At 30.2% G+C, this 12,531-nt stretch overlaps 1 protein-coding gene across 2 annotated transcripts; it reads left to right on the forward strand.

Moving 5' to 3' along the window:
- The first annotated feature begins 4 nt into the window (after window positions 1–4).
- LOC139493308 (pyridoxal kinase-like) lies at window positions 5–12,007 on the forward strand. Of its 2 annotated transcripts, none has more exons than XM_071281583.1 (10): window positions 5–192; window positions 1,716–1,770; window positions 3,908–4,012; window positions 5,650–5,733; window positions 6,230–6,291; window positions 6,730–6,815; window positions 9,004–9,152; window positions 9,320–9,438; window positions 10,043–10,109; window positions 10,818–12,007. In XM_071281583.1, exons 1-10 carry the CDS (start codon window positions 103–105, stop codon window positions 10,928–10,930), a joined length of 930 nt encoding a protein of 309 aa, XP_071137684.1. In that variant the 5' UTR covers window positions 5–102; the 3' UTR covers window positions 10,931–12,007. The 2 variants fall into 2 exon arrangements, with proteins under 2 accessions (XP_071137684.1, XP_071137685.1); XM_071281584.1 differs by having other exon boundaries at window positions 14–192; window positions 6,230–6,264.
- Window positions 12,008–12,531: the final 524 nt, after the last annotated feature.

Below are 12,531 nucleotides of genomic sequence, written 5' to 3' on the forward strand. Positions count from 1 at the left end.
ACCCGGAAATATTTGAATTAACCTTTGCCTCACATGTCATTGTGATTGTCAGTGTCAGGACAGAACAACGTTTCAACTTTGTTTATACATCAAGGAAAACCAATGGCGAACGAAGAATGTCGTGTATTGTCGATACAAAGTACTGTCGTGTTTGGTTACGTCGGAAACAAAAGTGCTTCATTCCCATTACAGGTGAGGTAGATCTGGAATGGTGCAAAGTCAACCTTCACGGCTTCAGCTTGTCATTGCACATAGTCACCAGCTGCCCGGTCTACCCTTAGGACAGTCTGTCTGAACTGCTTACTTGATTCTGGCTGAAAACTGATACTTAGTTTTATGCTGTCAATATATCTCAAAAAAATATTTTAAAGCTTTTACAGCTTCCTACATTTTGACCAACCAGCACTTTAAATTTATATTACTTAATTAATAGAGTTGAAATTGGGTGTCACGTTTTCTTCTTTCACATAAAATCCATGAATATTGTTTTATACCACAAAGGGATAATGACCAGCATAATTTATTATGTGTTTATTTGAAGATCTATTTGGGGGTTAAAATCGGGAAAAAAGCCAGTTCAGACCTAGTCCAAATAATTATGACGTCTGACTAAGCTTTTTTTTTCTGGGACGCCTTCCTACGACAGCATCCCAGAGTTTTGGTCTATTTTTCGAGTACTATATATATTCAATAGGTCAACTATATTTGGTGTATGGAAATATTTTATGATCTATTATATGTCAGTCGCGCATGTTTTATTTGACCTTGACCTCATTTTCACAGTTCATTGCTAAGTATAAAGTATTTGTGTTTTGGTCTGTTTTTCTTCATTTATAAGCAATAGGTCAACTATATTTGTTATATGGAAGAATTATTAGCTGTACATGCCTGCCTGGCATGGATTATCTGACCTTGACCTCATTTTCATGGTTCATTGATCAATGTTTTTAAGTATTTTTGGTCAATGTTGAGTTTATGTGACATTTGTTATAAAGCTTTATATTTAGAACTATCAACATTATATCAATGATTAGTAAAGAAGGCGAGACATTATAGCATGTGCACTATTTTTTATTTTTTGCAGTACACCTAGAAAATAACAGACGACAGTCATAGCTTTAATTTGATTCGGCATATTGACAAACAAATGTATTGTAAGCACTAATGAGCTTTTCACCAAATATAAAAACAAATGCAATGACAAATAAAACAAGGCATGCAACATTAAAATGAATAGTATAATTAAGCAGCACCACAATAACATTATATAAAAAAAATCCAATGTAAAGTTCATTTGTATAATTGGAGATTTACAAATACACTGTAACCATGGTAAAATTGAGAAAGGAAATGGTATCTTATATTATAGTTAGGTTAAAAATTGAGAAGTTTTTTTCTTAAACATGTTAAACAATCTTCAAAGAATGAACTAAACCACTTTTCTATTTTTGCTTTTTACAGTTCTAAGAACTAATTATATAAGCTATCCAAGTTGAATTATTATTAGACTTTTATTATTTTTCAAAACAACCTATTTTCAATATCCAGATAATAATGTTTTGTTCTGAAATTAAATAAACCAATCTTCCAAAACAAACAGATAAGCCCAAATCGTCATGATAGTATATAACTATCTTCTCTGGTTTTTGTTGTAAAATAAACTAACTAAGCTTGACATACATTGCAGTTTCTGACATTTTTGTTTTTACTTGCAGCTCCTCGGTTTTGATGTTAGTACAATAAACTCAGTACAATTTTCTAACCACACAGGTAAAGTATGAATAAATTCATTAAACATTTATTTTATCAGAAAATCTAACAAATGGAAGAGGCAATAAGACCCTTATCTGGCATGTCTGGCCCAAACATAAGTACATATACAAATTAAAAATTAATTATACACATACTTTATATGCCCATTTACGGGACATTTTATGGTATACCATGAGTGTTGACTGTCTATCTGTCAATCCCATGTCAACATGTTTGACATTAACTCAGAAAGGATTTAACCAATATGCATTAAACTTTGGTGAATTGTTATAATATCTATTGATGTGAGCTTCCTTTTGTTTTTTATGAATTTCAGATTTAACATAAAATTTTAGTGTTTTGGGGTTTTATTCATTTAAACATGTTAAAAAAAGGGTGATTTTCCAGTTTTCTGTCAATAACTCAAGAATGATTTCACCAAATTGCAAGGTGAATTTTGGTGAATTGTTTATATCTATTGACATGAGCTCCTATATGATTTTTATAAATTTTTGAATTTATATTTCAGAGTTACAGGGTTTTATTCACAAAAAGGGGGGGATTTTCCAGTTTCCAGACAATTACTAAAAAATGCTTTCAGCAGTTCTCATGAAACTTTGGTGAATTGTTTATATTAGTTGACGTAAGCTCCCTTTAGGAATTTATAAATAACAGGCTATTATTTGAACTTGAAATTATTTTTAATTATGGAATTTGCATAATTTCTTGTGTTTAAAATTTTTGATGAATTCCATGGTTATTTTGTATTATAATGTTTTGATCAGTGCATAACACTTTCCACACAATGTATTTTGTATAGATAGTGTTGTGCATGGCACAGTACATTCTATTGAAAATGTGCTATCTTCTTTGTAATAGAAAGTGTTGTGCGCAGCACAGAACATTATAATACAGAATAAACATGGAATTCATTAAAAATTTCGAGCACAAGAAATTATGAAAATTCCATAATTAAAAATAATTCCAAGTTCAAATAATAGCCTGTTAAATTTTACTTTTCTGAGTGCTTTCAGCAGTTCTCATGAAACTTTGGTGCATTATTTATAGCTATTGATGTAATTTGCCTATGATTGACTTTCATAAATTTCAAATATGACATTGAGAAGAAATTGAATTTTATTTGTTTATAGTCGGACAACAGATTTACTAAGTATTGTGCAAGTTCAACAGCACAGTATTGCGCAACATCAAGAAATCTTTAATTATTCATATAACCAATTTCAAGTTCTTTGACTACATTTAATCAGAAACCTATAATATGTCAAATATTTAATTTCAATCCAAATTCAGACCTTTATCAAGCATGAATATTGTTTCCATTTTTGTCCCAGCTGTTCAGGGTTGGACCTCTGCGGCAGTATCTATTTACCCTCAGCGAAGAAGCTTTTTTTTATTTACAACCTAAACAATCATGTGCTGAAGTAAAGTACAGAAAATTTAAACAGGAAGTCCATTCTCAAAACAACACCATAAGGTGATAATTACAGTGATACGTACCACAAGTTGTGTGTTCAGACATTATAAGAAGTGATAAAAGACTTTCTCAAAATCTTCCGGTAATTTAACCCTTTCTGGACCCATTGTTTCAGTGTTTTATTGATGATGATTTCAGTAGATGATTGGATAAGTTAATAGATCATTATCAGCTCTCTGAATCACTCCAATGTGCTAACCATGCTAACAGGTGTTTGAAAAATTGACATCTTTATAATTGTATGACATAGAGATCCAGATTGTGGAAGGCACTCAAAAGGGATTTTAATGAAAAAGAAATTGAAAATCATCTAGAGAAACTGATTCTCTCACATATTATTGGATTTATCTAAAGGAGCCTCAGACTTTGAAATTAAATAATTTACTTTTTCTATTAGATACATCAAATAACCATCTGGTACAAATGTTAGAATCTATATTTCTTGTGTATCAATATCATGCTGTACTCAGAACATGCAATCCTTCCTGCAATGATCATTGATTTAATCCTTGTGAATAATGAAATATATATCATATTACCATTTGTTATCCATATTTTGTATTAAACATGATAAAGGTGTACAAAAACTACTAGCACTTGAAGTGGTCTATTGAAACAGCACAGAAATCTGTTGACTGTAAATCAATCTTATTTTTTCAGGTTATGGAAAATTCAAAGGACAAGTTTTGAATGATGATGATGTTGAATGTTTATATGAAGGCCTCAAAGAAAACAATATACATAACTTTACTCATTTACTGACAGGTAAAGTCTTCTTAAAATTTGGGGAAGGCTGCAAATGTAAACTGATTCTATGAAAATGTGATTGACACACAGAATTGAGCCTGAGAAAGCCTTTGTTTGTAATGTGTTATTATCCTCATATTATACAGAGACGTTTTTAGACTTATAATGGTTTAATAAGCTTTTGATAAACATTACGTCAGAACATGAAAATCCAGTAGGATATTCAAACCAGAAAGTAATCTGTAAGTTAAGGCAAAGACACAGAATTGCTATTACAACCATAGAAATATCATATTCATAGTGTGTAGAGATAAGGCCAAATAAAAATATATGTGTGGTTCCAGTTACCTGACAGAGCGTAGTTTAAAATCCTGACCCTAGAACACTTTTTTTTATTTCTGAATAATAGATTTTCAAACAATCAAATTTTGAGGATTGTGAACTAAAATAATTAAATTCATAGATTTCTGTCATCTGAATTTCCATCAGAAGTATGTGTTATGGCTAAAATGCAAGAATTCATAACAAAATGCAACAAAATCAACTAGAAACGTAAATGACTGTCTTTATTTTGCAACCAAACACTTTAAAAATGGCCGACTTCCAGTTAGGGGTGTGCATAATACCAGAAACAATAAACAACTTTCGAGTTCCATGCATTTCAGACAAAACTCTGGTTTTAGTGAACATCATTCGTGCGTTTAAGGGCCTCGTCACATCTGTTCCAATGTTGAGAGAGTGGTTGGAAAACAATAATTATACTATATTGCAATAATTATTCGGCAAATTAAATTCTCATAATTGACAATCAGCACTGCTATCATTATAGGGAATTGTGATTAAGTACTTACAAAACGAACATTATTTCTAGCTTATCCTGCACAATGACGATCACTAAGACGCTTGATGAATGTTGATAGTGCAGTGATACAGGCAATCCCCTCTATATGGTAAATTTAAATGACATCATAAAGATGCGCATAATTGACGAGTTTTTTCTGGTGAAGGATGAACTCGAAAGTGGTCTTTTTCGGTAAGCACACAATTTTTTTCTGGATTTTGACAATCCAAAATAACAAATTTAGAAAAAAAATAAAAAATTGCTGACCTTAGCTGACCCTATTTTTTTAAAAGTATGTAACTAGAATCACACATATATTTTAATTTGGCTTTAGATAAACAATAAACATTGATGCATTATAATTCTAGTCTTTAGTTCATCTTGTATAATTCTGTTCATTTAAAAGTAAATTTAAAATTGAGAATGGAAATGGGGAATGTGCCAAAGAGACAACAACCCGACCATAGAAAAAAACACAACAGCAGAAGGTCACCAACAGGTCTTCAATGTAGCGAAAAATTCCCGCAACCTGAGGCGTCCTTCAACTGGCCCCTAAACAAATATATACTAGTTCAGTGATAATGAACGCCATACTAATTTCCAAATTGTACACAAGAAACCTGAACAAAACCAGACTTGACAGGGTAAAGCAAAAAGTAAAATAACAAAAGTACTGAACTTTGGGGAAAGTTAAAAAATAAAGTCTCTAATCAAATGGCAAAATCAAAAGATCAAACACGTCAAAAGAATGGATAACAACAAATTAGAACACATTAGAATTATGAAACTAAGAATCTATTTTTTTTTTATTTAGGGTATATCGGATCCAAATCATTCTTACAGAAGGTAGGAGATATTATAAAAGATATGAAGAAAACTAATCCTACACTGACATATGGCAAGTAATTATATTGATAATATTCTATTCTGTAGTCCAATATCTCTTTATTTTTAAATCAATGGTGGAGGATAGATCTTTTAGAGAAATATTCTTTGTTTATCATATCTATCTTTATGCTGGTCATATTTCCTTATTAATTCACATATATCTCACCAAATAAATGACATGACAATGTAAGTATCATTAGCCTGTAATTAAGAAGGTATTCTAATTAGAAATCTTCATTTTGATATAAAAAGACACAATTTTTTTTTCATATTTATAAAAACATGTGTGTGAGGTCACAATGAATAATGAAACTTGCATTTCTGTTGTAATTGGAAGAAAGCTGGGGGTCTGAAATGATATAACTGTGTGTGTTGCATGCTACATTTAAAAAAACATCTGAATAAAACAAGTATTAAATATACTTGTGTACTTTTAAAATATTTATAAAAAATAACTGGCATTCTTTAAAAACACCAGTGTTCATTCATACAGTTTTTGTTTTCAGTGTGTGATCCAGTAATGGGAGACAATGGTAAAATGGTAGGTTGTCATGGTAACCACATTATGGTAATGTTATTAAGTTTTACTATATATAAACAGATGTGAATATAATCAGAGAAGAACATCTGAGACACTTCCACAGAAGGACATCGTGAGATGGTGTTTAAGTTTGAAAACAGTTTTAGTGCTTTGCATACAACAAGTATGTGTTATTTGCAAAAAATGGTTGTATGAGTCTTTTTATGAACATGATGAAACAGAAGTAAGTTTTTGTAAATCAAAAATTTCATATTAGCTTATTCAAAATGGAAATATAGAACCACAGAACTTTTTTTTTTATCTTTATGCTGAAATTAATGAATTGTAGACAATTCATGGTGATGATTGCTTTCAACATGATGGGTTTAAAGAACCAGATGTATAAAGTTGCATACATGATGCCCTATTTTAAGAGAAGAGAAAAAACATGCTTATATTTTTATAGACTAATGTATTACTTTATAGTATGTTCCAGAAGAGTTGTTACCTGTATATAAAGAGACAATTTTACCTCTAGCTGATATTATTACACCAAACCAGTACGAAGCTGAGTAAGTCATTTCAGTTGTCATTGTTTGTTAGGGTTCCTTTATTGAAGATGGAACCTAAAAGTATTTTGTAAGATTAAAGCAATGAATTAAAAAATGTTAAATGAATGAATGAATGAATGAATTCTTTATTTGCAAAGCAGTAGTTACATGCTATAGCAACACAAATATATTTACATTGTGACACACAATAAACAACAGAGAACAATATAATAAGATATTACAATAGAAAAATTATCAACTTATTAGATGTGATCTAATCTGCCAGGTAGATTTTAAATAATTACATAATTTTCCAACTAAGGATCTAGATTTTGTTTGATACAGATACATAAGTTTTGTCCCATTTGGCCACGAACAGTAATAATTTGGTAAAAACTGCAGCCGTACATGTCTATACACAGGACACACTAACGTAAAATGGTACTCATCTTCAACACTTTTCATATTACAGCAAGTATATAATCTGTTTTCTCTTAGTATATTTGTATAACGCCCCACCTCAACATTTAACTTCATAAAAATGTTGATATACATATTAAATATGTAAGGATATGCTGTATGATTGCTGATGAGACCAGCTAAACAACAGAGACATAATCATGTTTATATAGTGTATGTATGATTGCTAATGAGACCAGCTAAACAACAGAGACATAATCATGATTATAAAGAGTATGTATGATTGCTTATGAGACCAGCTAAACAACTGAGACATAATCATGATTATATAGTGTATGTAAGATTGCTAATGAGACCAGCTAAACAACTGAGACATAATCATGATTATATAGTGTATGTAAGATTGCTAATGAGACCAGCTAAACAACTGAGACATAATCATGATTATATAGTGTATGTAAGATTGCTAATGAGACCATCTAAACAACTGAGACATAATCATGATTATATAGTGTATGTAAGATTGCTAATGAGACCAGCTAAACAACTGAGACATAATCATGATTATATAGTGTATGTAAGATTGCTGATGAGACCAGCTAAACAACTGAGATATAATCATGATTATATATTGTATGTAAGATTGCTAATGAGACCAGCTAAACAACTGAGACATTTTCTTGATTATATAGTGTATGTAAGATTGCTAATGAGACCAGCTAAACAACTGAGACAAAATCATGATTATATCGTGTATGTAAGATTGCTGATGAGACCAGCTAAACAACTGAGACATAATCATGAATATATAGTGTATGTAAGATTGCTAATGAGACCAGCTAAACAACTGAGACATAATCATGATTATATAGTGTATGTAAGGTTGCTAATGAGACCAGCTAAACAACTGAGACATAATCATGATTATATAGTGTTTGTAAGATTGCTAATGAGACCAGCTAAACAACTGAGACATAATCATGATTATATAGTGTATGTAAGATTGCTAATGAGACCAGCTAAACAACTGAGACATAATCATGATTATATAGTGTTAGAAGCAATGGATAGTGTTTTGAAAAAAATTGTCCCATTCAATCTGCAGTCCAAAAGTAGTATCATGAGTATACAAAATATATATTTTGTTTATTATTTGATTTTTGTCACATACAAATATGACGACCTGCTTCTATGTCTTCAACACACTTATTAATAATACACCAAAATCTTAACCATGTATGCAATAACTGTGTTTGCATTACTCCTTATTAAAAAGCTAGACATGTTAAACATTTATTTAAGCTGGTCAATTTAAAAGAATTAGATTATTAAAATCAAACTGATTGTTCTAGATCTTATTTTCATGCCATGAGATGTGATGAAAGGTAACAGAGCATTGAGTGTTCAAACAAATCCTGTTTCATTGTACTTTCAGTTCAAAGGACTGATAAAATTGAAACAAGTTGTGAATGCTTTATATAACATGTTAGTTTATCAGTTAACAGACACAAACAACAACAACAACAAGTAAAAAGTAATTGAAATACATTGAAAAACATAACAAAACTAATTGTCAGATCTACAGGGTATGAATTATACTGATTAAATTTGTGCAAATTTGGGTTGTCTCCCTTTAACTCATCTCCAGTTAATTCCCCTTGAGTAAATTTTGATAATATTAGATTGTAATTACTGTTCTGCTGGTTTAAAGATAAGAAGTATCGACTATTTCATATATAAGATGTGTCAAGTAAATGTTTGTTTCGGCTGTGAAACCTTCTATTTACAGATTGTTGACAGGGAGATCTATAAACAGTGAAGAAGAGGCCCTGCTGGCAATGGACGATCTCCACAACATGGGTCCACAGACTGTTGTTATAAGTAGTAGTAACCTTGGTAGTAATGGTACCATAATGAGCTTAGCTAGCACAGTTAAAAGTAAGTTCTGGTAGCAGTCCAAGCTATTTTAAAGAATTTATTATTATTTTATTTATACTCAATATTTGTATACTTTTAAACATAGCACTTATAGTTGTTACATGCAGCTTTTTACCTTTTGCTGTAAATTGTTGACTGAGCTCAAATTGACAATTTTCTTTTTTCAGATGGTTGTAAAGAAAAATTCAAGATAGAGTTTAAACTCCTACCAGCCATATTTGTAGGAACCGGTGATTTATTTGCAGCATGCTTAATGGCCTGGATGCAGACAGATAAAAAGTTACAGGTAATCATAAACAAATAGATTAATTTTTTTAGTCCTACTCAAGTACAACCATGAAATAAGAGTTCACTGTCCAGGTAGAAAAAAATTCCTATTTTTAAAACCAGCGGTATTTAAAGTCAGGAGCTTTAGGGTCAGTAAGATATTTTCAAATTAACTATATAACTGAAATGAAATGTCATAGAAGACATCCATATCTATTTTATGAGGGTGGTAAAGGGTATTGGTGCAATGTGTTTTGCCATTTTTATTTCTTGTGCAGCAGTGAAAAATGTTCGCTATTCTCCTTGTTTCATGAAATCAGTTAAAAAATGATCAATGTGCAAGACATTTTTGGTTGTTCTTTCATCGTGAAATGGCAATGTGATTTTGCGTTCTTCCTTGCAGATACCCCCTTTTACGCCCCTCTTTTATAAATTGTAAATTGAACTACTAATTATTTAATAGAGGTTTTCGTATGCCTTCTTCAAATTGGTAATGTTAAGAGTGGAATAGTACAGATTTGCATATCAATATTAAATCAGTTTATCAAGTTGCTACTGTAGAAAGTAATATTGTTTTATTGGAAAATTTCTATCTTGTACATGCTTTATATTTTATTTTTCAGGTAGCTTTAGAGAAAACTTTATCTACCTTACAAGCTGTGATTAAAAGAACACTAACATATGCTCAAGGTAATTAGTTTTAAAGATGTCAGATAGAATAGTCATTAATCAGTTTTTAACAAACATATTGGATATTTATTTATGTAACAATCATTAAAAGGAAACATTAATTACCCTAAATTAAGGACAGTACATTGAACCATATCAATGTGTTTCTGTGTGTATCATCAGGTTTTTGCCTTATTGACATATATACTCTATATGTTGTATTGTAATGTGAGTAACTGATTACATTTTAGTTCTGGATGACATTTGTTGTTTTTTTACTTTAAGATAACCTCCCTTAGATTAAAATTAAGATAAAATAATGAAATTATAATTATCGATTTTTCAGGCTTTTAAAGGCATTTCTATCTGAAATGTTAACAAAGTAAAACTTGCCATAGATGATATAAACTAGAAACAGGTTGACTTCTCTGTCAAAAGTATTGTTTACTAGATAAATTTTAATATGAATTAAGAGTATCTTTACATGATTATTCTTCATGGGATGTAAAAGACCTCCATTGATTTTAGGGTCAACATCTTGAATATCAAGGTCACAGCAGTTATTGGTATATTGTAACTTGGCAAACTTTTAGATTTAAGATATGCCTTCACCCATATGGTCATATTTTACCAAAATATTAGGTCAATGATTCCCTTTTGTAATGAAACCTTTGACTTAAATAGGCTTTCATATTATAACATTAATCATATAATATTTATCTATTACAGAACAAGCAGGACCTGGTAACACACCAAACTCAGCACAGATGGAACTAAGACTAGTACATAGTAAAAAAGACATTGAGAGCCCTAACATTATCTATAAAGCTGTCCCACTTTGATGAAGGGCTATTGTTAGATATTTATTTATTGTTAAAACTAGTAATTCCATTCCATCATCATAACACAAATACACATTCATAGCTTCCAAGGATTATTGACATAAAACCTCATTATTCCATAGAAAAGAATCTTTTTAAAATGCTAAGTCAGTTATGCAATAGTAGTGAGCAAATATGATCAAAACACCCTTTTTTTACAAAATCATATATGCATTTAGATTTCTGATGATGCTGATTTTATTCCCTTTTCTAACATTGTCTTAATTGAAATGAAGAAAAATAAATAGAAATTTTAATATCATATATGCTATAAGTTTAGTTGCAGATCTTTATTAATTTCCTTCCATATAACATTTTCTGTGTCAGGGTTAGAGTTTCATTTAACCATTATAAATATAATGTTGTTGTTTTAAGAGAGGCACTAATTTCTCACAAAAAAATGTATTATATGTCTTCCACTTTTCTTAATAAAATTTACAAGATTGGTGTAATGTTAAAACTAAATCAACAATGAACTAAAATGTATTTTTATTTTCTATCATACATTATTTAAGCTGTTATGTTTTACTTTGCTGCCTTTCTGTCAAACTGAACAAGTAGAAGGGGGTACTTTTGGTACAGACCTTACTGATTTTCTGTATAGATAAATACCAATTTAGGCTTAGTTGAGGGCCACATTGGGGTGTTAGTCTGATCCAAAATTGGTCCATTTTTGTAAACATGACATGTGAAAATAGGAAATAAAGTTTGACAGAACACATGAGAATACAAGCCCTATTATTACAATAATAAGCTGGGAACTATACTTTTTAATTTATTACAATAAACCAAAATTATATTTCATGAAAACAAAACCAGTCTGGTTTTACTGGACAGACTCAAATTGATAAACTAAAATGATATTGTTATTGAAGTATAATTCAAATTATAAGGGTTTATTTTACAGAATTTACTCCCTTACTATTATTTACTTTTACAATTTATGATTTATTGAATATTTGTGACATTTTATGTTAGCGGAACAAAAAGATGCTGTTGATATATTTTTATATGAATAAATAATAATTGAATTCAAAATGTTTTGTGTTTTTCCATTTAATCTTCTGACTATCAATTGACCTGTATTTTATTTAAAAACAATATTGCAATCTGCAAAGAATAAGGATATTATTCATTTAAATAAATGGTAAAACAGAAAAAAAAAAGAAAAACAATGCATGGTTCAATAGGGCTCTGGAAATAAATAAATGATTTATTTATGCAGTCTTTTCATAGGAAGTTTCCAAAAAGACAAAATTAGTTGCCTTCCAGTTGAGTGAGCAGAAATCATGACTGTAATATGCAAATGATTGAAAATACATTTGTAGTCTCCTACACTTGTTGTCCGTATAGTATGAAGTCATACTGTCTGTCGACACCAAAACTATCAGACTACTAGTATATATGAGTATATTGCTTGACCACGATTTTACCATTATTTTTCAAACTTGCCTGTTATCTATAAAAGCAAATAGACAGAAAGAAACAGTTAATAGCATGAATGTTCATACCAACAAATTTTACAAATTAGTCATCATGATAGAAGTTGTCATTCGACTCCA

Source organism: Mytilus edulis, chromosome 10 (assembly GCF_963676685.1).
Source record: "Mytilus edulis chromosome 10, xbMytEdul2.2, whole genome shotgun sequence".
Lineage (NCBI taxonomy): Eukaryota > Metazoa > Mollusca > Bivalvia > Mytilida > Mytilidae > Mytilus > Mytilus edulis.